Raw genomic sequence first — 26,572 nt, 5'->3', positions numbered from 1 at the left:
GAAGGTGTACGCTTGTACCTTCCTGCCCCCTCTTCTGCATTTAGTACCGGACCGAATACCCATCGGAGATTGCTTTCATCAATTTTTATTTTGCTCATAAAATCTTCCGTTTCGCTCTATAAGAATAAACCACATTTCGACTTCCTAACTAATGCTAATTAACTCAAAAGTTTTTCGCGCACAATGAAACCCTGTGATCCATAACTAGGCAAGAATAGGAGCTTCACCAGAAGAAAAGAAAAAAAATAAGCCGGAGTTTGGAAATGAAGAGAGAAGAGAAAAAACTTTTGCACATTCTCCAAAAGAGAGAATTTTGATTTCAGCAGTGGGTGAAACCTTTTTCTCTTCACCTCAGCATTTAAGCTTGCACTTTTTCCATTAACCAAAACAAGAGCCTCTATCTTCCTTATCTCCATCCTCCCAATCTATTTTTTGAATATACAAATTCCTTTTTGAAAGGCGGTTGTTAAGAGTGACAAAGACGCGCCTATGCATCTTGTATTCTACGAATGAGTAGGATTAGAATATTGTAACCAGCCTTTTCAATGAGGATGTATGGATGCGTACATTTGCATTCCCCTGAGCCGGTTTTGTTAGGAGCCTTGCGACACTTATCTATGCTCGTCTTGTAGATTTGAGTTTGAAAAAAATGGCCATCAAACAAGTGGTACCCTTTCCATAGAGTCTGGTAGTCAATGAAGTATACTACTGTATGAATGTATTTATCGCGGGTAAAACAAATTAAAGAAGGGACAGAAGAATCAGTAAATTAAAGCTGACAGTAAATGGCCACTTCATTAGATTGAGAGAAACAGGAAAAATGGTGAAAAAAGAACCAAAGAACCAAAAAAGGCGTCAGAGAAGTAAAAGCCAACTTTTCATTGGTAATAGCTAGTTGCAGTTGGATTCAAGTTAAATGTGTTTCCATATGCTATATGTGAAGAAATAAAGTTGATTTTTTGGAGGTACAAAAAATTCTAGATATTTAGTAAGGGATCTAGAATAGTCTAGTGTAGGATCTTGGATAATTATCCTAAAGAAAAATCTAGATATTCTAGAGTAGTGGTAGAAGATAAAGTTTACTAGATTTTTCTTGTAGATGTATCTAGAATAATTTCTAGAACCATCCCTACACAAGTATAAATAGGGATGGCCTTAGTGATTTGTAATGAACCCACTTTAAAGCAATTCAAGCCAATTCAAGAAATCTTGTTCCATAATAAAGTTATCCTTTTCATAGCTTCCTCTTCTTTAGTTGAATCTTCCGATCTTAGTTAACGATCTTGGGCCAGCGTAAGGTCTCTCCGATTTACCTTTTCTTCTCGCTATATTTCTCTACACGGTATCGAGCCATAGCCGTAGTCAAGGCTTTCGGATTTTATTTCAAGATCGGGTTAGAGGTAGATTCAACCGGTTTCTCTAAATGGATTTAAAAAGCAAGTTAACGGACCGGACGGAGTTGTTGCATCACTCAATTATAAGGTATAAAGACATGTATGGAGTCATACCTCGTGGGAGAGATTTGTAGAATGTTGTTAATGGTAGTTACACTAAGTCCTCCTACTGACGGACCGAAAAATAGCAATGCATACAAGAAGTGGAAGCAGATTAATGCGAAGGCGGAGTTCATCCTAAAGAGGTCCATCTCACACAACTTGTTTGATCATATTATAAGGTGCAAATGTTTCATGAAATTTGGAGGACCCTCGATCGTTTGTTCAACAAGAAAGAAGGCTCCGCTACAAATATCGGAGAATGAATCGCGAACACCACTCAAGGTAATCTTTCTATTGCCGAGTACTTTGAGGATTAAGAACTTATGTTCGCAGATCTCTTTATTAAATCCGATTTAGGTTATCTCCGAAGCCACGAATGAGAAGAACTATCATTCGTGGTTTGACGTCAAAATATATTCCTTTTGTTACATCAATTCAAGGATGGGCTCAACAACCATCCTTGGAGGAGTTTGAGAATTTGTTGTCATCACAGGAGCTACTAGCTAAACAGATGGCTAGTGTATGTTTTAAAGAAGGGGAAGGGAATGCTCTTGTAGCCGACAAGAGGAACTTCAAAGGAAAACATTCGAGATACGCCACACTCTCGATTCAAAGTTGTTTCTAGCTCGCTAGAAAGGAGAGAGTATTTCACTAATAACTATGAAGACTCTCAAATGTTACGGGTGTGGTAAAATAGACACATAAAAAGATATCGCCAAAACAAAAAAGAGTAACATGGCTAAAGTTGAGAAAGCTGTTGAAGAAGATCGGGAAGCGTGCTTTATAATTTGAGCTCGAGTAGTAGATGCCCCGGCTTCCTTCAATTTCGAAAGAGACCGATCATGGATTCAAGAGATACACACCATTACGTGAGAAGGAAGGCATTGGTGTCATCAACAAAAGCAAGCAGATTCCAAAGATGTTCAGACTAGTGACGTGGTAGCTGCTATCGAGGAAATTAACGAAGCAGATCCTAAAATTAGTAATAAAAGTCTGGACGTGGAAGATGTTGAAGTAGATCCTGAGCATGAAGTTTCTGAAACTATATATGGCAATGGTGACCATTCTAGAGAAAGCATTGAGGGAGTTGTAGTGGAAGTTGAAGTCTCTGATCAATCATCTGCCATATCAGAGTCAATCACTAGCTCGATCAAATCATGCGGAAGCAGAGATAGAAGTCTGACCAAATAAATGAAGAGGTTGACCATGAAGGCCCAATTTCATATGGAGAGACAGATAATATGGTTCTCGGATGCTCTGAAGCTGACAAACAGTTCATTGAGGAGCTGAAAAAGGAATCTGGTGGTGGATCCTACGGTGGTGCTAAGTCTTCGCAGGAAATTAATGGTCGATCGTCACCGATTCAAAGCTTCTCCAAATAACACAATTGTCAAGGACCTAAGAGAAAGGGGGAGTCCGGAAACTCAAGAATGTGAAACTCGTAGAAGATGATTCACGTGGTTCGCAAAGGCCAAAGAGAAATATTGTCAAGTCTGGCCGTAACAGATATGAAAATTTTATCAAGACATATTCATGCTTCTTTGCAGGCCCAATTAATGGCGGAAAACCTTCGTCATTTGAAGAAGCAAGAGGAGATAGGAAAGTATGTCTGAGATCTTCACCAAGGCACACCCAAAAGCTTCGTCTGAGTTCTTCTGCAACAAGCTCAAGGTAGTTTCCAAAAAATCACTTTAAGGGGAAGTGTGAAGAAATAAAGTTGATTTTTTGGAGGTATAAAAAATCCTAGATATTTAGTAAGGGATCTAGAATAGTCTAGTGTAGGATCTTAGATAATTATCCTAAAGAAAAATCTAGATATTCTAGAGTAGTGGTAGAAGATAAAGTTTACTACATTTTTCTTGTAGATGTATCTAGAATAATTTCTAGAACCATCCCTACACAAGTATAAATAGGGATAGCCTTAGTGATTTGTAATGAACCCACTTTAAAGCAATTCAAGCCAATTCAAGAAATCTTGTTCCATAATAAAGTTATCCTTTTCATAGCTTCCTCTTCTTTAGTTGAATCTTCCGATCTTAGTTAACGATCTTGGGCTAGCAGAAGGTCTCTCTGATTTACCTTTTCTTCTGCTATATTTCTCTACACTATAGACCAATTTGATGTTCACACTGATAAAGGCAAATATCTATTGCTACTCCATCCAACTTGTGTAACCAAGTCTGATTTAGTATAGAGTATATGTTGACTGGCTACTACATTAAATGTTAAAAATAAATACTAAAATGAGCTTGATGTTTGAAATTTGTAAAATTTACGCTACTTAATTTAATGGTGAGCATGTGCCGACTACTTTTAGATATTTGATTGGCAGCTAAGAGGAGCAATTTTGACAGCTGAAAATATGAGGAAAAGAAGGATCATCTATGTTGATGCTTCATGTGTGAAAATATAGGGGAGGACGTGGACCACCTTCTGTTGCATTGCTATGTACATTTATGGTCGGAGACTCTAAGTTGATTAACGTGGACTAGGTTGAGGGTGGTAAAGGATGATTTATTCAGTTGGGCCTTTACAAGAAGAATGACAAGATACACGGGGACATTGCCCTGTTGGCTTTTATGAGGGTGGTGTGGAGAAAGAGAAATAGAAACTTTTGAAGGAATTAGCATTATTTTGTACACTTGAAGAATGATCTTTTATCTCTTACGTATATCTTTTTGGTGCACCCATGAGATTTCTATTTATATTAAGGAATACGTGTTTTGTAGAGAACCATTTAATTTTTTAGGTTCTCTCTGTTCTGTTCACTATATGGGAGTTTCCCATTATCAACAAAATCTTTATTTACTTATGGCAAAAGTCTTATTATCGAACTCATAGAGAGACAACTTTCAAGGTGCATCATATGGTAAGTAATTCACATACACGCTTAGAAACACAATGCTCATGCAGAGAGAAAGAGAGAGAGAGAGAGCACACATATATGTTAAAGATGTGCGAATCGATTTTGGCACTTCTCCAGATAATTCGTTGAAGCTCAAGTCCCTGTATCAGAGAAAAGAGAACAGATGTGATTATCTGATCATGTCTTTATCTATAAGCTACATAAAAAACGTGCACTTCGGTGTGTCTAGTGTAAATAAAAATGTTTTCCTCAAGAAAGTATTTTTCAGTGTTTTGTTATCTTGAAAAAAATATTTTTTCCAAGAAAATGTTTTTCATGACTGCTATTCAACAAGTATTGGAGGGATTTCATATTCATAAGTGGTATAACTACACGAGAAGAGCATTCTAATTAAGGTTGATAAAATCTAACAAATCCCTACAAAAAATGTAGCCTATTAATGTACAAAATCCAACTAGATACAATATTCTGTATCAATGACCAAAACAGGGTGAATGACTTCCATCACTTATAGTAGAAGTCTTTTCTCTTGTTTCAATTCACACTTCTCTGTTCATTATATCCCATAGCCCATATCCTATTTTAGCATGTGTAACTCACTTTTCTACCGAACCTAACGTTAGAAAATGAATTTCTGATAGAGTATTTTCTATATAAAAGCAATATTCTCTGTGGAATATGTTTCCAATTATCAATACCTAAATTGGTCCCTCACTCTAAATTGGGACGGTGGAAATTTTTTTCCAGGCCTTAGGGTATTTGCTCTGACAAATTGAGATGGATACTAAAAGGGTGAAAAAGTGTGGAATAAAAGAAGGTATTTTTTTACTAAATGATCAACATGCAACTTCTACACCTACAACATAATGGTTGACACACAGAAAAGTAGAAACACGAACAGCGGAGATAAAGAGAAATGAAATTGGTAAGAAGAAAGTTGACAGAATTTGTGTCTGAAATATCATCTTACAGATAGAATAAATGTTGAAGCTCCCAGATATATCTTGGTATGTGACCACGAAGTGAACAATTCCTCAATGTCCTAGAATCAACATCATAAGTGGTAATATGCAGGTCAGTATCACAAGAAATTGAGAAACACTTGTTTAATTCATGAGGAGTCAAAGGATATAAAGCCTACAATGCTTCCAACGAAGTCATAGGTGATAGATCGGGAAAATCATATGCTCTTCCTCTCGTGACTACATTGCTCAATTGTCTAGGCATAAGATTATAAAGTTGGAGAAATTATCAGCCAAAATTTTCAAAATGCAATAATATTTTGATATACTAAAAATAAATTCATTTCCAAAACAAAAATCTTACAGTTGAATGAGACTTTTCATGGATGAGATTTCCTTTGACCAGGGGCCTTCAAAATTATTTCCTATTAGAAGCCTACCAAGAAAAGATGTTAAATTGATAACTAAATTAAACTATCCTTATTATATTGCTTTCACATAATTGGGCTTACAACTGTTCGAGTTTCGTCCAATGGGCAATTACTTTTGTGACTTTCCCAGATAAGCTATTCCCTTGGGCATAACTACATAATATGTACAAAAAAAGAAAATAAGAATAGAAAACATAAAGAGAGGGTGTTGCAATTGACACATTTATTAAATTGTGCAATGAAAGAAAATCAGAGCAACATGCACTTACAACTCAGTTAAGTTTGTCAGATGCTTGAAGCTTAAAGGCAATTCACCAACAAAGTAATTGTTGCTTAGGGACCTGAAATAATTTACTAATTTAACAATTCGAAGGAAGGATTAGATATATAATACAGTTTTAGCTTCTTCTCTTTTTCCGTACAGTTAAGATCATAAATATCTTTTTTTTTTCTTTTCTGTCATATCATATAGTCATGATTTGCAATTGATAACTCTACATTTCCAACGATAAGGCAGTAGGTATCCCTACCAACCCTTCCCATATTGACAGTATTCTCTGTAGACACAATTTTGACTCAAAGTGCAAGCCAAGTTTCTTTTGTTGTTGTTGTTGCTGATTTTTTTTTTTTTTTTTTTTTTAAACATATATACTAAGAGCAAAGGAGACCTAACCCAACCCCAAAACATCAACTATATGTGAAAAGCCAAACCATAGTATCTAAATATGTCCTACAGATGTATGCCTAGGTTGATTTAGATTGTAGAATATCATATTTTGCATCACGAAATTTTATTATTGAGGGTTGTTAGTGTCTAATTTTGCATTTCAATGCACAATTCTCGTAGAAAATATTTTGAAAGCACATATCGGTATCAATTGAGAAGGCGAGCCTTGAAACAATGGTAAAGTTGTCTCTATGTGAACTATAGGTACGGGTTCAAGCCATAGAAACAACTACTATTACTTGCATTCGGATAGGTTGTCTAAATCACACCCATTAGTTCCCCGAACCCTGCTATCGTGGGATGCTTTGTGCACCGAGCTGCCCCCCCCCCCCCCCCCCCCCCCCCCCCCCTTTTTTTTTTTTTTTTTTCAACATCTATATCAATTGACATTTTAATATGATCATGTATACTTCTCTATAATTTCTTGTTCACTTTCCCTTATCCTTATGTATCAGAGCTTGATGCATGCAGAATTAAAAACATGTATTATCAAAATAGTGAACCAATGTGAAAGAAAATCGACTAGATTCTTGAAAATATCAAGCTTTTGTACTTACAGAAACTGCAGCTGTGTAAGCTTCCCAAGCTGGCGTGGGATGTGACCCGAGAGTCGATTATCAATCATTCCTCTACATAAAATTTCAAACCAGAACAAATCAAAATGAGAATAGAAAGAAGAACAGAGATAAAGGTTGTGTAGTATTTTTCTCCTCAGAGTCGTACAAAGCCACAAGATTGGAGAGTTCCCCTAGTTCTTGCGGAATGCTTCCATTTAGTGAGTTTCTGTGTATATATCTGGATAAATGTACCAAAGGAAAATAAAAAAATAAGTGTGAGCCTGACTAACTGAATTATTCTGCAAAGAACAGGGTAAAAAAGAAAAAAAAAATGAAAATGAAAAAGGCATATACTTACAAAGAACGTAAGGATTGGAGAGCACCGTATTCTCGAGGGATTTGGCCCGTAAAACAATTACTGCCTAGATTACTACATCAACCACATCCCAAAAGGTTATATTAATTTGGATAAAGTTCCCGCATCGAATGCAGAAATTGAATGATTTAGTTTATGTTTAGAATTTCAATTTTGATTTTTAAGTTAAATTTTAAAATTAACAGATTGACAAGTTCATGTAATGATATGACTACTCTGAAAGGAAAGGCAGAAATGGAGCATTCTTTGGTAATCTTTTTCTTCTCACTATCTTAGATAGTAGCCAAAGCAATCGAAGAGAGACACACACCAAAAAATCAATCGTCTGTGAATAATATTAGTTGACATACAAACACATAGCTTATTTGTACCTCAAATTAATAATAAATCCACTATATTTACACATAATATCTAACTTAGCTAAATGATCATCTTTGCATGTTCAGCTGATATCTGGTCATTTTGAATTCAAGTATTACGTCAATGAGATAGCTTTATTTTCATCATTTAAAGGATTGTTGTATTTTTTACTGCAATTTCTCCTTCATGATGATTGGTATTTCTAGTAAGCTGTTTTTTTAATTATTGACGCGGTACATATGCAACATGCATGCCTGGAACTGGTCTGACTCTATAAATTCTAGCCTTCTTTAGAAGGTGGCTATGTTAAAGTTTACAGATTACAATGTCTTTGTTGTTTCCTGAAGAGATTTGTATGTGGTCTGCTAGAGAAGAGAATATACAGCCAAGATCTCTTTAAAGCTAGTGATTATTCACGCCTCAAAGCCTACTCCTTTCTGTTTTTATTCTATTTTTCTAATAGAGAAATTAAGATAAGGGGTAAAAAGGACAGAATAGAAGGCTGTACATTCCCGAAATTCCGTAATGATCACTATTTTCTCATATCTACCTCAAGATTTGCACAGTTCTGTATCTTTATGTGGTAACAAACTTAAGGGAAACAACTTCATGATAACAAATTTTAAATTGTTTTAATCAAGTAGGAAAACTCACATGTATTTTAAAGACTTCATCCGAAATGCTGGCAAGTACTAAGGGAAACAACTTCATGATAACAAATTTTAAATTGTTTTAATCAAGTAGGAAAACTCACATGTATTTTAAAGACTTCATCCGAAATGCTGGCAAGTACTCACTCAAGGAGTTCTCTGAAAGATCTCTGTAAAACACGTTATTTGGTAAGAGGAGATATAGAGATTGCAGACTACAAAAGGAGATTATTAAAAATTTAGTTAAAGGTGTTCTTCTATTTGACCAAAGAGGTATGCAAAATTAAGCTTTCTTCATTGCCTTTCTCAATACAATGGTGATAAAAACGATGATGAATTAATTTGAAAAAGGACAAGGTGCTGCTCCAAAGTCTGAACGGAGCTTTTCAATCTTCTTCCGCCCCAATCAGAAATAAAATAGACGATAATTGTCAACATAGTAAACCACTCACAAATAATAAAGTGATTGTAGGTTGAGAAATGATTTAGGGACTGGTCCATCAAGCTTGTTTTCTCTTAAATCCCTGTAACATCCATGCCAAGTTAGACTAGACTTCGAGACGAAATAATAGAAATATAAATCATTAATCAACATACATATAGAACTGGAAATACAGATGCAATTGAGCATCGAAAATTACTTACTGATCTGTCATATGGACTTTATGGAAAGGAACACTAAAGCGAAGGCAAAGAGAAAGCAATGATCCAGACGCAGATTACATTTGGAAAGATCTTATGCCAGTATTCAAACTGAAACTTCTTTACAAGCAAGTACAGAATTGGTGTTGGCGGTGCATGTAAATGCAGATAAAGTTCACAGAAAACTGTATGTTGCATGTTAGCTTCTAGGCACCTAAAACAATACGTAGTAGAATTATTATTTAGTAAACTATTTTCTATTGTTCATTTAACTCTTCTCCTCAAGTTGGTATATCATGTAAAGATAAATGGATAATCTGTTAGAACTCATTTATGATAACCATTGTGGGCAAATTACCAGTGTTATCAAAAGCGCAAAAAAGCTCTAAGGTCTATTGGGGCTTTAAGCGCAAAGCGCTAATAAAGCGTGGGCTTCAATGAAAAAGGCACAAATGGAGAAAAAATGCAAAAATATATGTTTAGAAAAATGCAAAAATATATGTTTAGTCCAAGACTATTAATTATAAGCAGAATAACAAATATGTGGACAACGAAATTGAAAAAAAGATTACGATAAAGTGAAATATCAATTGTTTCGTATAGCCTCTTGAAAGGGTTATTGGCAAGGAAAAGTATGTCTTAGAACCTTGATGTTGACATTAAAGAGCACATCAAACGAGGCGAAGCACTCAACACGTTTTGAGCCCGCTTCAAGGCTTAAGTGTGCTTTAAGTATGCCTTTGACAACACTGATAATTACTATAATTATATTTCTTGTAAATAATATTGTTAGATGATATACTCATCTAGTGGGTGATATACTCGTACGTACATCACTCACTATAAATAGCAAAGAAATACGGGCTCTAAGAGCCATTGAGTCGTTTACAAAACATTCTCATGGTATCAGATTAGCCAGCAAATCCTCCCTTTCTCATGTCATAACAATTTTTTTTTGATAAAGTAAATAATTTATTAATAATTGTGGAAACCCTGTATACAAACCGTATACAAAAAGGAAGAGAACTTACACCAAAATATGGTTCTCAACAAAAGACATTCAATCCTCTATAAAAATAGGGACTCCATGATTACACCAAAAGGAAACTAGAAACAAAAAACTACATTGCAATTTTACAAAAATAGTGTTCCACCCCTTAACAGCCTCTTGCAGAAATGCAAGGTAAAACTGCGTACAATAGACTCTTGTGGTCCGGCCCTTTCCCGGACCCCGCGCATAGCGGGAGCTTAGTGCAACGGGCTGCCCTTTAGTGTTCCACCCCTTCAAAAGCCTTCCTATTGCTCTTTTTCCAAATAACTCGCATGATTCCTAAGGGGCCAACACTCCGTGCCCTTTTACTTCTCTTCCCTCTCCTATGAGTCCAACTTTGCAATGCCTCCTTCACTGTGCCCGACATCACCCATTCCATCCGAAACAAATTAAGGACCACCCTCCATGACCGATTAGCCAATTTGCAATGAAATAGGAAATGATCTACGTTTTCGCCCGAACCTTTGCACATAAATGCCAACTAACATAGGTGATCCTCCTCATGTCACAACAATCAAGAGGTCAAATATATTCTTCGAAGAACGACAACAATTCTGATGTTCTTTGTCGCCAATTCATCATTTAACCCTTCTCCTTATTCTTGCTAAAATCAGAATCTCACCCCTTCCCTGATACCAGCAAACAATTTTTTTTAATTTTTTTTTAATATCAGCAATTACCACTGCCAAAAATCTCTTCATCATTTCTAAATTCCCTATCAAAACTTATCCAAGAAAAAGAACTAGAAATACAGTCTCCTCCAACAACTGTAAGTGCCGCAAGTGTAAGTGAAGCAACTGTAAGTGAAGTCTAAGGAATAGTACTACTCCTAGTCTCCTAGTTCTACAATTGTTCTTATTCGTCAAAACAACCAAAGCTTCTTGTTGGTTCCTCAATCTCAAAGCCTTCTCCGTCAATCAGATTGTCCACAATCCCTCCTAACTTCAGCGCCTGTCGGTGGCTCTCTTTTTATCCATATCACTGGCTTTCTCTGTTGTCATTCCTAAACAGAACTTTGTCTCTCGCACCAGTCTGAAACTTTTTCTCCCTGACCATCGAAGTTGCCAATAGATAGTCCCTCTCGTCTTTTCCCCTATCTCTCCTTTTCCCCAGTGTTTCTTCACTGGCAGTATCATCTGCCTTGATTCTGTTAGCCCTACAAAAACTTCACTCCCATTGTTTGTCCTCCCTGGTTCTCTCACCTCAACCTTGCTCTTCTGCACTGCTGGCTAACCTCCAGACTTATTTTTTCAGTCCACCAGTCTTGTACTATGGACCATTCTTTGGTAATTTTTTTTTTTTCTTCTCACTATCTAAAGATAGTAGCCAAAGAGATAGAATTGAACATACACCAAGAAGACGGTTATCAATCATCTGCGAATAAGTATTATGGGAGATACAACCACATAACACATTTACCTATATATTAAATCTACTGTAGTTAAAAATACTATCTAAGTTGACTACACTGAACAGCTTTGCAAGTTCAGATGATTTTTTTTTATCAAGTAAATGTAAATTCATTCATAAACATAGCCACAGCGGCCCTATACAAGAGATATACCAAAAAGTAGAGAATTCACAAAACGATATGATTCTCTATAAACTCCACCCATTCATCTATACAACAAGGAACTTTTTGTGTGCACCAAAAGAAAATAAGGGAACGGAGACTACTGAGAGAAACTCGACTCTACACCTTCAAACGCTCTCCTATTTCTCTCTCCAAACAATGCACATTAGCGCAAGTGGTACCATATTCCATGCCCTTCATCATCTCCGTCTTCTCACGCTCTTCCAACTGAACACCAACTCTCTCACGGTGTTTGGCATTGCCCATGAAGTGTCAAACCACCTAAGCATACCCACCATAACCTCATAGTCAGCCCGCAATGTAGAAGAAGATGATCCACGTCCTCGCCCATCTCCTTACACATGTAGCACCAACTAACGCAGATAACCTTCCTCTTTCTAAGATTTTTTGGTGTCAAAATCAACCCCTCTAGTGGCTATCCAAGCGAAGCACACCTTCCTTGGCACCTTTGGAACCCATATGTCATTATATGGAAAAACATGCTCCTCTCTAACCAAAAGCTTCTCATAAAAAGACTTCACAGAGAAAACTTCAAAATTTCCCAAGCCCCACCACCAAACAGCGGGGTTATCACCCTGATTGACTTGTCTATGCAGTAAGGCTAATAAGCTCTGGAAAAATTCCCTTCTAAATCTCAAGTTCCAAAAAAAATCTCTCCACCTTGTATCCCCCTAATATGTTGAACTGTCAAGTCTATCTGGCAAGATATTCTGTACAAACTCTGAAATTCATCTTTGAATATCACGTCCCCACGCCACCCATGTCCCCAAAAATTTTCTCTCCGACCTTGAATGAGATATTTTCCCGAAAATCATCCCATCACTTCATGATATTCCTCCACATCCGACAACCGAAAAGAAAAGTGATATCTCTAGTTCTCCAACCCCCTTCCAAAACTCCATATTTATCAACTATCAACCCCCCCCCCCCTCCCCCAACAAACTTGTACTTCCACCCCAAACCTCCACAACCATTTACCCTATAAAGCTTTGTTAAAAACCTTTATATCTTTAACTGCCAACCCTTCCCAAGTTCAGATGATATTCCGTCATTTTGGATTCAAGTATTACGTCAATGTATTAGCATTAATTTTCATCATCTGAACGAATGTTGTATTTTTTTAATGTCAATTGCTCCTTTAATATGATTGGTATTTCTTGTATACATTTTTTATAATCATTGACGTGGTACACGTACAATGCCCATACAATAGAAACTGGTCTAACTCTATAAATTCTAGGCTTCTTTAAAAGGTGGCTATGTTAAATATTGCAGTATACAGTGTCGTTGTATCCTGAAGAGATTTGTACATGATCTTCTAAAGAATATATAGACAAGATCCCCTTGAAAGTACTGATTATTCGCGCCTCAGAACCTAGTCTTTTCTGATTAAAATTCTATTTTTCTAACAGAGAAATTAAGCTAAAGGATTAAAAAGACAGAATAGAAGGTTGAAAGTTCCTGAAATTCCATAATGATCAGTATTTTCTCATATCTACCTCAAAATTTGCACAGTTCTGCTATCTGTATGTGGTAACAAACTTAAGGGAAACAACTTCAGGAATAACAAATTTCAAATTGTTTTAATCAATTAGCAAAACTCACATGTATTGTAAAGACTTCATCTGAAGTGCTGGCAAGTTCCCACTCAAGGAGTTGTCAGAAAGATCTCTGTAAAACACATTATTTGATAAGAGAAGATATAGTGATTGCAGACCACAAAAGGAAAATATAAATATTTAGTAGAAGGTGCTCTTCTATTTAACCAAAGAGGAATGCAAAATTAAGCTTTCCTCATTGTCTTGCTGAATACAATAGTGATAAACATGACGATGAATTAATTTTGAAAAGGACAAAGTCCCCCTCCATAGTTCGAGGAGCTTTTCGATCTTCTCCCAATACAACCAGAAATAAGATAGCCAAAAGATAATTGTCAACACGGTAAACCACTCACAAATGAGAAAGCGATTGTAGGTTGAGAAGTGATGTAGGGATTGATCCATGAAGCTTGTTTCCGCTTAAAACCCTGAAGCATCCATGCCAAGTTAGACTAGACTTTTGAAACAAAGCAATAGAACTATAACTGATTAATCAACATATCCTATGCAACTGCAAATACAGAAGAAATTGAGCATGGGAAATTACTCACCAAGCTGCTATATACCTTCTGGAAGAAAATGAAGTCTATAGCTTTTGAAGGCAAAGATAAAGCAATGTTCCGGAGGCAGATTACATTATCAAACATAAACTTCCTTACAAGCAAGTATAACATTGGTGCTGGTAGGCAGAAAAATTTCACAGAAAACCATATGTTGCTTGTTAGCTTTTTGACACCCCAAACAATAATTATAGAGTTACTATTTGGTAAGCCACTTTTTGTTTTTTTTTTTTTGGATAACGGAGAAATCCCCGAAATTGGCGAATAATGGGCCCGTTCCTCTACCTTTCTCCACTTAAATACCAGACGTTAACCCACACATTAAGCTCAACACCTTACCACTAGGCCAATACCCTGGCGCACCAACAATGTACTATCATCTTTTCTTCATTTAACATTTTCTCTCGAATTGGAGTTTATATGTAGTGTGAAGATAAAGAGATATGTCTATTAGAATTCATACGTGTAACTCTACTAGATAATAATTAAAATTAATTATATTTCTTGTTACTACTATTTGCTGATGTGGGGCTTATATAGCCTTGGCCTAGTCGTTTCTTCATTAGTAATACCCATCTGCCTGATTCTATTTGCTCCTCCATTCAAGCCTTACCATAACTTTTCTTATTTTTCAGTCCACCAGTCTTTGCTCCTTCCTTGAGATTTAATTCTCCCCCACCCCCCAACAAAAAAAAAAATCAGAAATAGTTTTTTCTCAACATATTAAGTTATTAACTGAAGACTCTACCTCTTCACAGGCTATCTCCACCAATGATTTCTTTTCAAACCCGCTTCTATTTAAGAGCAAAAGATCCTAATGGCGGACTATTTTGTGAAAATTTGGTACTGTTTGAAAAGTAATTAAAAGAAAAATAGCCATAATTTAATAGTACAAAAATAAAATTCGGACAAAAATTAACTCTGCTTATAACATGAAAGAACTTATAAAGGTTTGAACCCCATGAATTCTTTGTTTGTTTCGTAACTCTAGCAAATTCTTGAACCCCATGAATTCTTTCTTGATTTTGAGACTATAACAAATTTTTGAATTTCATGAATCCTTCTTCCTCTTTGAACCCCATGAAGCTTTTTCTGGGATCCACTTGTCAATTCTTCGAATTCCAATAGCTTTGGTGGAGTTGTTTCATACTATAATTTTAGGTGGGGTATTTTTTTTCCAAACCTCAGACCCCATTTGTGGAACTACATTGGGTATGTTGTTGTTGTTATATTTTCCGAACCATTTGTATGTATTGCTCTCACTCTAAACAACAAAGCAATACTAAGCTATATGAATTATCAAACCATTTACAAAACATTCCCAGTATACACTTGTTAAATCAAATTAGTAGTAGTATTTATAAAATGAAAGCAAGCAGCCAGGTTGAAGAGAAATAGATAAACATTCTCACAATCGGGTTAAATGAGTAAGATTTCCAACTTGTTGTGGTATTCTCCTGCTTAAATACCCCTCTGATAAATATCTGCAGATAAATGGGATAACAATGTTAACAATTTCTAGACAATAAGGAAATTTATGCAATATATAATCTAAGACAATATTTGAATTATGTTGACGAGCAAATATGATCTGAGAACATATTTAGTCCCTCTATCTTAGAATCATTACACATTACGGGTGTGTTTGGTTGTCAAAATATTGTAGAAAACACTTTATTTAGGAAAACAAGTTTCTTAAAATTAAAAAAATGATTTCCCTGCAAGAAGTAGAGATAAAAAGTACCATAAATGGCATGTTAAGCTCATTGTCTCCTCCTCACCCCCAACCCTCGCTGCCCATTAACCACCCCTGACCCCTGACTCCCTGCATAATATTTTCCTAGATTACTTTGTGAAAAACAGCCATTGATTGTTGTATTTGAAGTAGAATCTATAATCTAGGGTTTTAGTTTGAGAGCAACTCCGTTGTTGAAGAAGAGAGAAGGAGAGTTCTTTTCCTTTTTTGGTAACTAATAATTTTATTAATCACCAAGAGAAAAGCATTACAGACTGCAACCCAACTTTATATCTCAGTGGGCTGCTCAAGTGTAATTCTCAGTAAACCAGATAGCAACCAAAGCTAATCTAGCAACAGAAATCAAAACATGTAGTTCTGTCCAAGGTTTCGGATACCAGGGGAAGCTCGAATGTTGCACATATATGCAACTTCTCTAGCAATGATGTCCCATCCAGTAGCTCGCTTGTCAAAAACTCTCTTATTTCTTTCCATCCAAATTCCATGCATTACTTCCGCGAACAGCATTCTGAATATTCTAGCAGCCGGTGACTTCCCTTTAGCATTTCTGATAGCCCAGTGCTAGTGAGTGTCCGAATTACCAACAACAACAACAACATGCCCAGTAGAATCCCGCAATGTGGGGTCTGGGAAGGGTAGAGTGTACGCAGACCTTACCCCCATCTTGAAAGGTAGGGAAGCTGTTTCCGAAAGACCCTCGGCTCAAGAGAGAAAACAAGACCTTACCCCCACCTTGAGTGTTCCAATTACCATTTGGGAAATTACCCTTCTGTGCCTAGTTAAGAATTCTTATCCACATCAATTTGGTATATTGACACTCAACAAAAAGGTGGTCCCTAGTCTTAGGAGCTTGCTGGCATAATGTGCAGCTAGGATCCACCGATAATCCCCATTTGATTAACCTATTCAGTGTGCGCATTTTGCCTTGCAACATTAACCACATGGTAAACTTCGCCCTTGGTCTTGCACCATTCCTGAAAATCAGTGGTTTCCATTCGACTCTAGGATAATCACCCATCATCTAGAAGTAAATTTGACTAGTGAGGCTTTATTTATCAGTGAAGTTACATTGTATACTATTCAAAACCTCCTTTGAACTCATAATTTGTCTAATCATCGAACAAGCTAGCTGTGGCACAGCTGTATCAGTACCAATCTGATCCTTTATGTAATAGTGATGGACCCATCTAATCCATAAACTATCTTTCTTTTTTGACAGGTCCCAGTAGAGTTTGGTTATGGCAGCTCTGTTCCAACAATTCAGGTTGATCAAGTTCAACCCTCCTCCTGCTCTAGGTACACAAACTCTCTCCCATGCCACTAGAGATTTCTTAGTTATCGTATTAGATCCAGACCACAAGTAGCTCCTGCAATGAGCTTCTATAATTTTCAGTACTTTTGATGGTAGAGTGAATATTTGGGCCCAATACGATTGCATTCAAAACAGTACTGTTTGTATCAATTATGCTCTTCCTGTATATGAGAGTGTTTTTGTTGTCCAAGAGGTGATCCTGGATGTGATTTTGTGAATAAGTGATTGCCATTAGATAAAGCTCATCTTCTTAGTGGAAAGTGGAATGCACAAGTACTTGAAAGGTAATTCACCGTACATAAACCCCAATTTAGTAACAATTCTGTCTCTGATCTCCTGTTTAACCCCTCCAAAATATACAAAACTTTTGCTCATATTGGCCTGCAGTCCAGAGGAACTGGAAAATGGTTAGAGCAATCGAGCAAGGCAGTTACTAAGTTCTCATCACCCCTAGCACATAGGAGCAGGTCATTTACAAAGCTTAAATATGTGATCCCAAGTGTGGAGCACCTGGGATGATATTTATATCTTATGTTTGTTTGAGGCCAATCAATTTTCTACTAAGGTCCATGGAGATGGTAAACAGGAATGGTGACATAAGGTCACCTTGCCTCAAACCTTTGGCAGCGAGAAAAGGCTTAGTTGTCTCACCATTCACCATAATTATGTAGCTTACTGTTTTCACACACTACATAACCCAGGCTATAAATCTCTCAGGAAAGCCAAGCTCCTTCAAAACTTGTTGAAGAAAGGACCATTCAACAGAGTCGTTAGTTTTTTGTAAATCAATCTTGATCATTACCATGTCTGAGGTGTTCTTCATAGTATATGCCTTAATTAGCTCATGTGCCATGATAATGTTGTCAGCAATTCTTCTTCCACGGATAAAACCAATCTGTGCTTCACAGATAGTGCATGAGATGATCTTCTGAAGTCTGGCTGCTAAGATTTTTTATATGAGCTTGTACAGGACTGAACAACATGCTATGAGTCTATACTCTTTAACATTGGTAGGATTGGATATTTTAGGAACTAGTGTGACCAGGGTACAGTTTATAGGAGTATATATCTTGCCAGAACTGAAGAACTCTCTCGCTGCAGCCATCATCTCATCCTTAGTTATGTGCCAAACCTTTTTAAAAAATAAAGCATTGTATCCATCTATACCAGGTGCTTTATCCTCTCCAATGGAATCAAGTGCTTCCAAAAGTTCTACATCATGCACAGCCTGTATTAGCTCATTTCTTTTTAATTGAGACAGCTTAGGCCCATTGCTCATGGTAAGCTTATTCATAACAGGTAGGGAATGTGCATAAGATCCCATTAGCCCTTTGTAGAAGGAGGTAATCTTCTCTTTAATGTCCTCAGTATCAGTTATGTGTTGACTAGTTAAGGAAGTGAGTACTTTGACCAGTTAAGAACTAGTACTAGTATCTGTTTCCTGTTATGTCTCTCTTTGAAAACAGCTGAGAAATATTTGGTGTTTTCATCACCATGTTTCGCCCAAGTAATTCTGGACTTTTGCTGCGTCACGTATTCTTCAATTAATTACCACCTTTTTAAGTTTTGTAACAGATCTTTCTCTACCAAGATAAGAGAATCAGTGCATTTAGTTTCTATTTGTTGTTGAACCACTTGCAAATCCACCTTGCCTTCTCTATCTTCTAAGCAATGCCCACAAATTCCTGCTTATTCAGTAAAGGTGCTTTTAGGGCTTTCAGCTTATTCCATATGATCTTCATGTTATAACCAGTGTGTGGTTGAGCCCATATTCCACTGACAGTATCCAAGAAGGACTTATGCTCACCCCAAACATTATAGAATTTGAAAGGGGTTTTAACATTTCTATGAGTGGTCTGTAAAGTGATTAGCATTGGTAAATGATCAGACATGTTGGGCCATCATATTCAGTCACTATACTTCCCTAATGCCTCATCCATTCAAAATTCCCTAAACACTTATCTAGTCTACAGCAAATCCTATCAGTACTAGACTGCTTACTTTGACCATGTGTAGAAAGAACCTTTCCAAGGCAATTCATCCAGCATCAAGGCATGTATATAATCTAAGAAGCCTTGCACTTCAGCATAAGTAACAGGGGTGCCCAGGAGCCTATCATTGGAGTGTAATACAACATTGAAGTCATTATATCAAATGAGCAGTTTACATCTGATATTTATAAATTTCACACACGTACACATCACATGTCTTCTAACTAACTAACAAACTCCACTAACTGACAACTAATGACATTTAACTAATTGTTAATGACACTTAACTAATTTATCCTAGGCAGCTAATCTCAAGACTCCACCTCAAGATGGGGGTAAAACACATCAAGTACTCCCAGCTTAGTGAGCAAAAAATGATGCTGACTCACCCCTAATCCTTTAGTAAGTAAATTTGCCAGTTGAAACTTAGAACCTACAAACTCTGGCTTGATCAATCCTGCTTTGACCTTTTCCCTCACAAAATGACAATCAATCTCTACATGTTTTGTTCTCCCATGAAATATGGGATTTGATGTTATCTACATACCTGTTTTGTTGTCACAACACAGTCTAACAGAAGAGTCAATTGTCACTTTAAGATCCTTTAACAACCATACTAACCAGATCACTTTAGCCACTGTTGTTGCCATATTTCTATACTCTGCTTCTGCTGAGCTTCTACTTACTATGTGTTACTTTTTTTACTTCCAAGAGATCAGTGAATCACCAAGTTGAATAACATTCCTGTGACAGATATTCTTGTATTTGGACAAGCTGCCCAATCTGAGTCATAAAAAGTAGTGAGTTTGATAATGAGACTTCTCTTCAACAAGATCCCTTGTCTAGGTGCATTTTTCAAGTATCTAAGTATTCTCAAAGCTTCTTCCCCATGTGACCTCATTGGTTGCTGCATGAATTGGCTAAGGACCTAAACTGTAAAGCATATATCAGCCTAGTAATGGACAAATATATCTTCGACCAAAAAAATGGTCAAATATATCAACTTACCCACTAACTGTTAATGGCCATCTATCAAAAGTGGATCATCAATCTTCTTTAGGAATTCATCATGCTCTACTATAGTAAGCTTGGTATTCAATTCCATGGGTGTAGAAGCTGGCATGGCACCACTTAACCCCACAGTGGAAATCAATTCTAATGTGTACTTTCTTTGGTTAAGCAAAATGCCTATTTTTGACCTCATCACTTCAATCGCCGGAAAATATCTCAGTTGCCCTAAGTCCTCGACTTTGAAACTGCTCTGCAATGTTTGTTGTGCTTTTTTGCTCATGTCTTAACTACCATATGTGATTAAAAAATTATCAACATACACTAAAATCACCACCATGTCATCACCAGCCTGCTTGGTAAAAGGTGAATGATCATATGGACTTTGATTGTATCCTGCTTCTAACAAGGAACTAGACAGTTTAATGTCCCACTATCTACATGCCTATTTTAAATCATATAAGGATTATAAAAGTTTGCATACTTTGGTCTCCCCCTGTCTGTGAAAACCTTGAGGGAAGGCTATGTAAACGTCTTCATATAGATCACCTTATAAAAGCATTATGCACATCCATTTGAATAAGAGGATAATCCCTTGATGCTGCAATGTTAATATCTGTCCTTATTGTCATCATTTTTGGTACTGGAGAAAATGTTTCTTGATAATCTAGACCAACCTTTTGGTTGTAACCCTTTGCTACCAACCTAGCCTTGTATTTGTCAACACTCCCATCTGTCATGTGCTTAATTTTAAACACCCATTTGGATCCAATAGCATGTTTTCCTAGGAGTGAATCAACTATTTCCCAAGTGTGCTTACCTCTAATGCTACTATTTCATCTTTCATAATAGCTATCCACTTGCTATGCTGAGATGCCTTCTTGAATGACTTAGGCTCAGTCTCAGCAGATAAAGTACTTAAATATGCTTAATAAGAACTTGGCAAGTGTGAATATGACACAAAACCAGATATGGGGTATATGTAGTTGGCAGAAGACTTAGAGCTTGTAACAATTCACTAAGCCATATTGGTGGCTTTGTGACTCTAGTGGGCTTAGATTGATTTCATGTCTGTTCAACAACGGGAATACCTGATATAGAAATATCACCAATTGGAATCTCCTTCGCAACTTCAGGAGCATTGATAAGAGCATCATTGTCAGCAATGTCATTCTGAATCTTTGTAACTGCATCAACAATGTCATGATGAATTTCTGCAACTGGAGCATGTGATCAGCAATATCAGGATCCCCAATATATGGTGTAGCATTGTAATCATTTGCCATAATACCTACATCATCATCTCTTAACACAACAAGACCAATATTATTCTCATTTATAACAACAGGTTTGATCGTTAGACCTGAAGACTCAAATATATCAGGTGGACCTGATTTATTCAAAACTTGATAAGGGAATGTAAGTTCTCTGAAACTGATATTCCTGCTCACAAAGAAAACATGATCAGTAAGATCATAAACCTTGTAACCCTTCTGAGTTTCTAAATAACCCACAAAAATTGATCTTTTGACCCATGGAGCAAATTTATCCCCCTTAGGAAGCTTATTTGCATGGCATAAGCATCCAAACACTCTTAGGTGATCCAACTTAGGTGTTTTCCCAAATAACACTTCATATGGTGCTTTGCCTCCAAGAGTATCAATAGAAAATTTGTTAATTAGGTATACTGCAGTCTTCACACAATCTCCCCATAATTGAATTGGAACTGAACTTTGGAACTTAAAAGCCCTTGCCATTTCTAATATGTGCCTATGTTTTCTCTCTACAACGCCATTTTGTTGTGGGTATATACATAACTACTTTGGTAAATTATACCTTTAGAAGCAAACAATTATGTACAAGAGGAGTTAAAAAACTTAGATCCATTATCAAATCTCAGGATTTTCACAGACAACCCAAACTGAATTTTTATTAATGCCAAGAAATCTTTAAGAACTACAATGACTTCACATTTAGAATGTATCAAGAACAAACATGTATATCTACTGCAATCATCTACTATGGTCACAAAGTATTACTTCTTGTCATATGTAGGTCTCCTGTAAGGCCCCCAAACATCTACATGTACTAAATCAAACACATGAAGAGATAAGCTACTACTAGTAGGAAATATTTAGTCTGCATTGCTTAGCTAGAGGACATATCTCACAACTGTGTTGTATACTCTTGCTTCTGATGTTTTGTAATGTCTTGATGTGCTCTAATGTCCTCATTGATGCATGCCCCAGTCTTAAATGCCACAGCCTCCCATCAGCACTGCTACACTTTGAGACTGCTGTATTTATTGCAGGTTTTATCTTTTGTTCCCTTAATATGTACAAACCATCCCTCTCCCTACCAATCCCTATCACTCTGCTAGTGAAGAGTTCTTGAAATAAATAGAAATCTGGGTAAAAAGAGACTGAGCAGGAGAGTTGCTTAGTCAGCTTGGACACTGACAGTAAGTTGAACTTGAAAGTTGGTACATGTAGCACCTTTTGCAACTTATAATTCTCAAGGATCATAGTACTTCCTATACTATCTATATGACTTTTATTCCATGTAGGCACCTATACTGCATTACTATGATGATCTTCTAACTTTCTAATAGCATTCAAGAGCTCCTTACTTGGTGTAATGTGATGTGTTGCTCCACTATAAACATCCATTCATAATCACAACCTGCTTTGGACAGTAATGAAGTCATACCTGTCGTATTTGCGACAGAAATTCCTGTTCCTATTTACTAATCCGTTGTACTGTTCTTCAGAAAAATGATTTACTGAAATATTTCCTCCATTGGTTGCATCAGCTTCTCTGGTAAAATGAGCAGCTGCTGCTGGTCTATGTTCAGCATTTGGTTTGAAATTTCCACTTCCAGGTTTGAACTCACCTTTTCCCTTTCTTTTACTTTTGAAATTTGCTGGATATCCAATCAGTCCGTAGCATTTCTCTGTAGGATGCCCTTTGTATCCACAAATCTCACAAGCAATCCCTAACTTCTTAGGTTTGTACCCTTGAGTTCTCCTTCCAAGTAAAGCCAATGCTTCTCTAACCTTATCCACTGCTCCTAGTATTCTTTGACTCTCCTCTTGTGCTGCTATTGCATAAGCTTCATTGACAGTTATAACTGGTTTTCTAGCTAGAATATTACTCCTACTATTGTCATAGCTCTCATTCAATCCCATAAAAAATTGTAATAATCTTTGTGATTTCAGATGTGCCACATAAGCTGCAGATTCATCACACTTACATCGTGGTGATGGAATCATGACATCCAATTTTGCCCAAAGGTTTTTTAATCTTAAATAGTAAACAGTAACTGAATCATTTCCTTGCCTCAAGGTTGCGATTTCAGTCCATCAATGATACGATCTGGTCAAATCAGATCAGTCAAACGTCTCTTCAAATTTTCTTCGCATTTGATGCATACAGAATCCCCAGTAATAGCTCACTCGCAACTGTGCTTGCAATCCATGATACCGTTATTGCATTCCATTTTTCCCATTGTTCTTCTAATGCTCCTTTATATGCACTTTTAACACAAGTTTCATCGGCAAACCCTAGCTTTCCTTTACCCCTGAGTGCCAATTTCATTGGTTTGCTTGACAAAACATAGTTTTCTGTACCTGTGAGCTTCATCGGAATTAGAACCACACCAATTGCATATGAAGCTTGGAGACAAAGAGGAGAATTGTGATCGAGTGATGTAGCTTCGTTAACTGCCATTGTTGATTTTGTTGCAGTTTTGCTAACCACTATTGTTGATCAAATTGAAGTTCCTTTGATATTGTTTTCCTTTAATTTTCGTTTAATCGAGTCTCCCTAGATTCCCGCTCTGATACCATGCGAAAAACAACCATTGATTACTGTATTTGAAGTTGAATCTAGAATCTAGGGTTTTAGTTTGCGAGTAAATCCATAGTTTGAAGAAGAAAGAAGAAGAGATCTTTTCATTACATCAAATGAGCAGTTTATATTTGATAGTTCACTACAAAAAAAATGTATACTTTGCGGAGGTTGAAATTCTGATTGCGAAGGTTTTAGCGTTGACTTCGTTCTTCTGAATATTAAAACCTTTACAAATTGCAACTTTCAACCTCCTCAAATTACCTATTTTTTTTATAGTGTTTATACATTTCATACATGTGCACATCACATGTCTTCTAACTAACTAACAAACTCCACTAACTGACAGCTAATGACATTTAACTAATTGCTAACGACACTTAATTGATTTATCCTAGTCAGCTAATCTCAAGATACTAGTTAGTTTATTTGGCCATGCTTATTTTTCTGCAAAAGTACTTATCTTTCTCAAAAAGTACTTATTTTAACAAAATTGAGGTGTTAGGCCAAGCTTTTGGGAGAAAATAAGTACTTCTGGAGAGTAGCAGAATCAGTTTTAGATTTTCCTCAAAAATACTTTTTTGAAAAACACTTTTGATAAACAATACACTTAAAAGCACTTTTTATAAGCTTGGCCAAACACTAATTATTGCTCAAAAGTACTTTTTAAATTAATTGGCCAAACACAAACTACTTCTCACGGAAAAGTACTTTTTGAAAAGCGTTTCTCAAAAAAGCATTTTCTAAAATAAGCTGATTTTAGAAGCTTGGCCAAACAGGCTATTAAAAATATTTTTTGGGAAAGTATTTTCTTGTCTACTAACTAAACACCAGAAAACAAATAAAAAAACACTTATTTTTCAAAAAAAAAAAAAAAAAAAAAATCGTACCAAACACACCCTACACCTCCAGTATTTTAAACTTTTCCTTAAAATCCCAGATTTATTTTCGTTGTAAGCCTCTAAATTGGCATGATTCCTTCAGTAATTTGCCTTGTTCTACGTGCTTTTCCAACAAAGTTGCTGCTTCTATATATGCATCATTATCTAGTTTTATTTTGTTTTCTCAAACGTCAAATATATTTTTTAAAATAAATTTGATTTTCCGAAACGACTAATATTTGGGATTAGGAAATTAAAGGGCATACATTTCAGTGACATGACAGGATGTTGTACTGCAGTTACAGGATCTAATAGCTTTATCATGGCATAGATGGGCTGACAAACTATTGTACAGCTTCTGTTGCGCCTTTGAAAGAAGCAAAGCCTTCACTGCAGCTTCTGTCATATAAATATAAAGCAAAATAAGTTAGACCAAATTGTGTACAATATATAATTTTGGAAGCTAAGTATGTTATTCAGAAACATTTTGGCCAAGCTTCTATAAAGCCAAAAGTGTTTATTTTTTATTTAAAAAAAAATGTTTATCTAGAGAATTAAAGTGTTTGATTAAGCTTTTAAGCAAATAACGTATGTTTTTTAGTAGGAGCAGAAGATGTTTTATATTAGCTGAAAAGAGTAGCCATTTCCTAGAACACTTTTGGAACCTTATTCAACCACAAATTGTTGTCTAATATTGACAAAAGTATTTTTTATTAGTCAAACACAAACTGTAACTCTCATACTTTTCCGGAAATAAGCATTTTTTAGAAATTTGATCAAATAGACTATCAAAAACATTTGGCGAAAGAAACTTTTATTTGCTGAAATATCACTTAATCAGGTAAATCAACCATAATATATGGGCATCACTAATGAATATACAATGTGTATTGTGCTTCAACTATAACAGTAAATAAAACACACAACCTTAGTTTTAAAATAAAACCGTAAAGGTTAAACAATTCAGCAAGTTTAATTTGGGCTTATTTGTTTGTCCAATTTTGCTAGATTTTGTCCCACACTATACATGTTCCTAGAGTACATTATATTTCTTTTATTTTTTTTTATAATAATTCACAATTATCATTTCTTCATTTCTAGCGCGCGCACACATATATATATATAATATAAAGTTAATGATCAAAAACACACCTGAACTATCACTTTTTCACGAGTTTCACACTCAACTATTAGTTGTGCCCATTTCCTACCTGAACTATCACTATCTATGTATTAAAACGCACGTCGAAGCTAATTAGGCCAACTATCATATGTTCCCTTTTTCCTACCTGAACTCTCACATGCACTAGGTGTGTTATGATATATAGATGATGATAGTTCAGATAGAAAAAGCGAATAACAGATAAGTGGGACGTGAAACTTGCGAAAAAGTGATAGTTCAAATATGTTTTTTAACCATTATCTCTTTATTATACCAAAAAGACTAAGGTAAACAAGTGGAACAAAAATTATAATAGCTATATACTTTACCTTCTTCTTTTGGAAGGGGTGGCATTGAGGGGGGCTCAGGTCCATTAGCCCAATTACTTGACGTTTGGAAGACACAATTGGTTGTCAAAAGAAGAAATAGAAGTAGCAACTTGTGAAATTGAATTAATCCCATATCTCATTTATCTATATATTGTTATCTTTAGAGGCTTCTTGCTCTTTAAGCATGCAAGTCCTCTATTTTAATATTAATACATATATATAAGCATAAATGAATTAGTGAAGTACAAAAGCAACTTTGAGTGGCCCCTACCCAAATACTTTGTGTTTCACTTTTCGAAGCCACTTTGTTCCTAAAGCTCGATATGTTGCTTTAATCGCCAAGATATTTACAGGAAGTATATATTCTATGTCATGTTAGGCATTTCCCTTTGGCTTGATTTTTGATGGCTGTGT

At 36.1% G+C, this 26,572-nt stretch overlaps 1 protein-coding gene across 1 annotated transcript in view; it reads right to left on the bottom strand.

The window, feature by feature from the left end:
• Nucleotides 1-26,347, bottom strand: part of LOC132047705 (MDIS1-interacting receptor like kinase 1-like) — a 38,235-nt gene extending 11,888 nt beyond the window's left edge. The window contains exons 1-16 of the mRNA XM_059438711.1: nucleotides 26,159-26,347; nucleotides 24,934-25,066; nucleotides 15,283-15,354; nucleotides 13,667-13,738; nucleotides 13,318-13,383; nucleotides 8,878-8,949; nucleotides 8,530-8,595; nucleotides 7,398-7,469; nucleotides 7,206-7,277; nucleotides 7,040-7,111; nucleotides 6,025-6,096; nucleotides 5,837-5,908; nucleotides 5,689-5,760; nucleotides 5,504-5,581; nucleotides 5,333-5,404; nucleotides 4,437-4,502 (exon numbers count right to left, since the gene is read on the bottom strand). Coding sequence (XP_059294694.1) covers nucleotides 4,437-4,502; nucleotides 5,333-5,404; nucleotides 5,504-5,581; nucleotides 5,689-5,760; nucleotides 5,837-5,908; nucleotides 6,025-6,096; nucleotides 7,040-7,111; nucleotides 7,206-7,277; nucleotides 7,398-7,469; nucleotides 8,530-8,595; nucleotides 8,878-8,949; nucleotides 13,318-13,383; nucleotides 13,667-13,738; nucleotides 15,283-15,354; nucleotides 24,934-25,066; nucleotides 26,159-26,291 — 1,262 coding nt within the window. The 5' untranslated portion in view covers nucleotides 26,292-26,347. The remainder of the gene's footprint in view (nucleotides 1-4,436; nucleotides 4,503-5,332; nucleotides 5,405-5,503; nucleotides 5,582-5,688; nucleotides 5,761-5,836; nucleotides 5,909-6,024; nucleotides 6,097-7,039; nucleotides 7,112-7,205; nucleotides 7,278-7,397; nucleotides 7,470-8,529; nucleotides 8,596-8,877; nucleotides 8,950-13,317; nucleotides 13,384-13,666; nucleotides 13,739-15,282; nucleotides 15,355-24,933; nucleotides 25,067-26,158) is intronic.
• Nucleotides 26,348-26,572: the final 225 nt, after the last annotated feature.

Source organism: Lycium ferocissimum, chromosome 2 (assembly GCF_029784015.1).
Source record: "Lycium ferocissimum isolate CSIRO_LF1 chromosome 2, AGI_CSIRO_Lferr_CH_V1, whole genome shotgun sequence".
Lineage (NCBI taxonomy): Eukaryota > Viridiplantae > Streptophyta > Magnoliopsida > Solanales > Solanaceae > Lycium > Lycium ferocissimum.
This window is presented reverse-complemented; position numbering and strand designations above follow the sequence as displayed.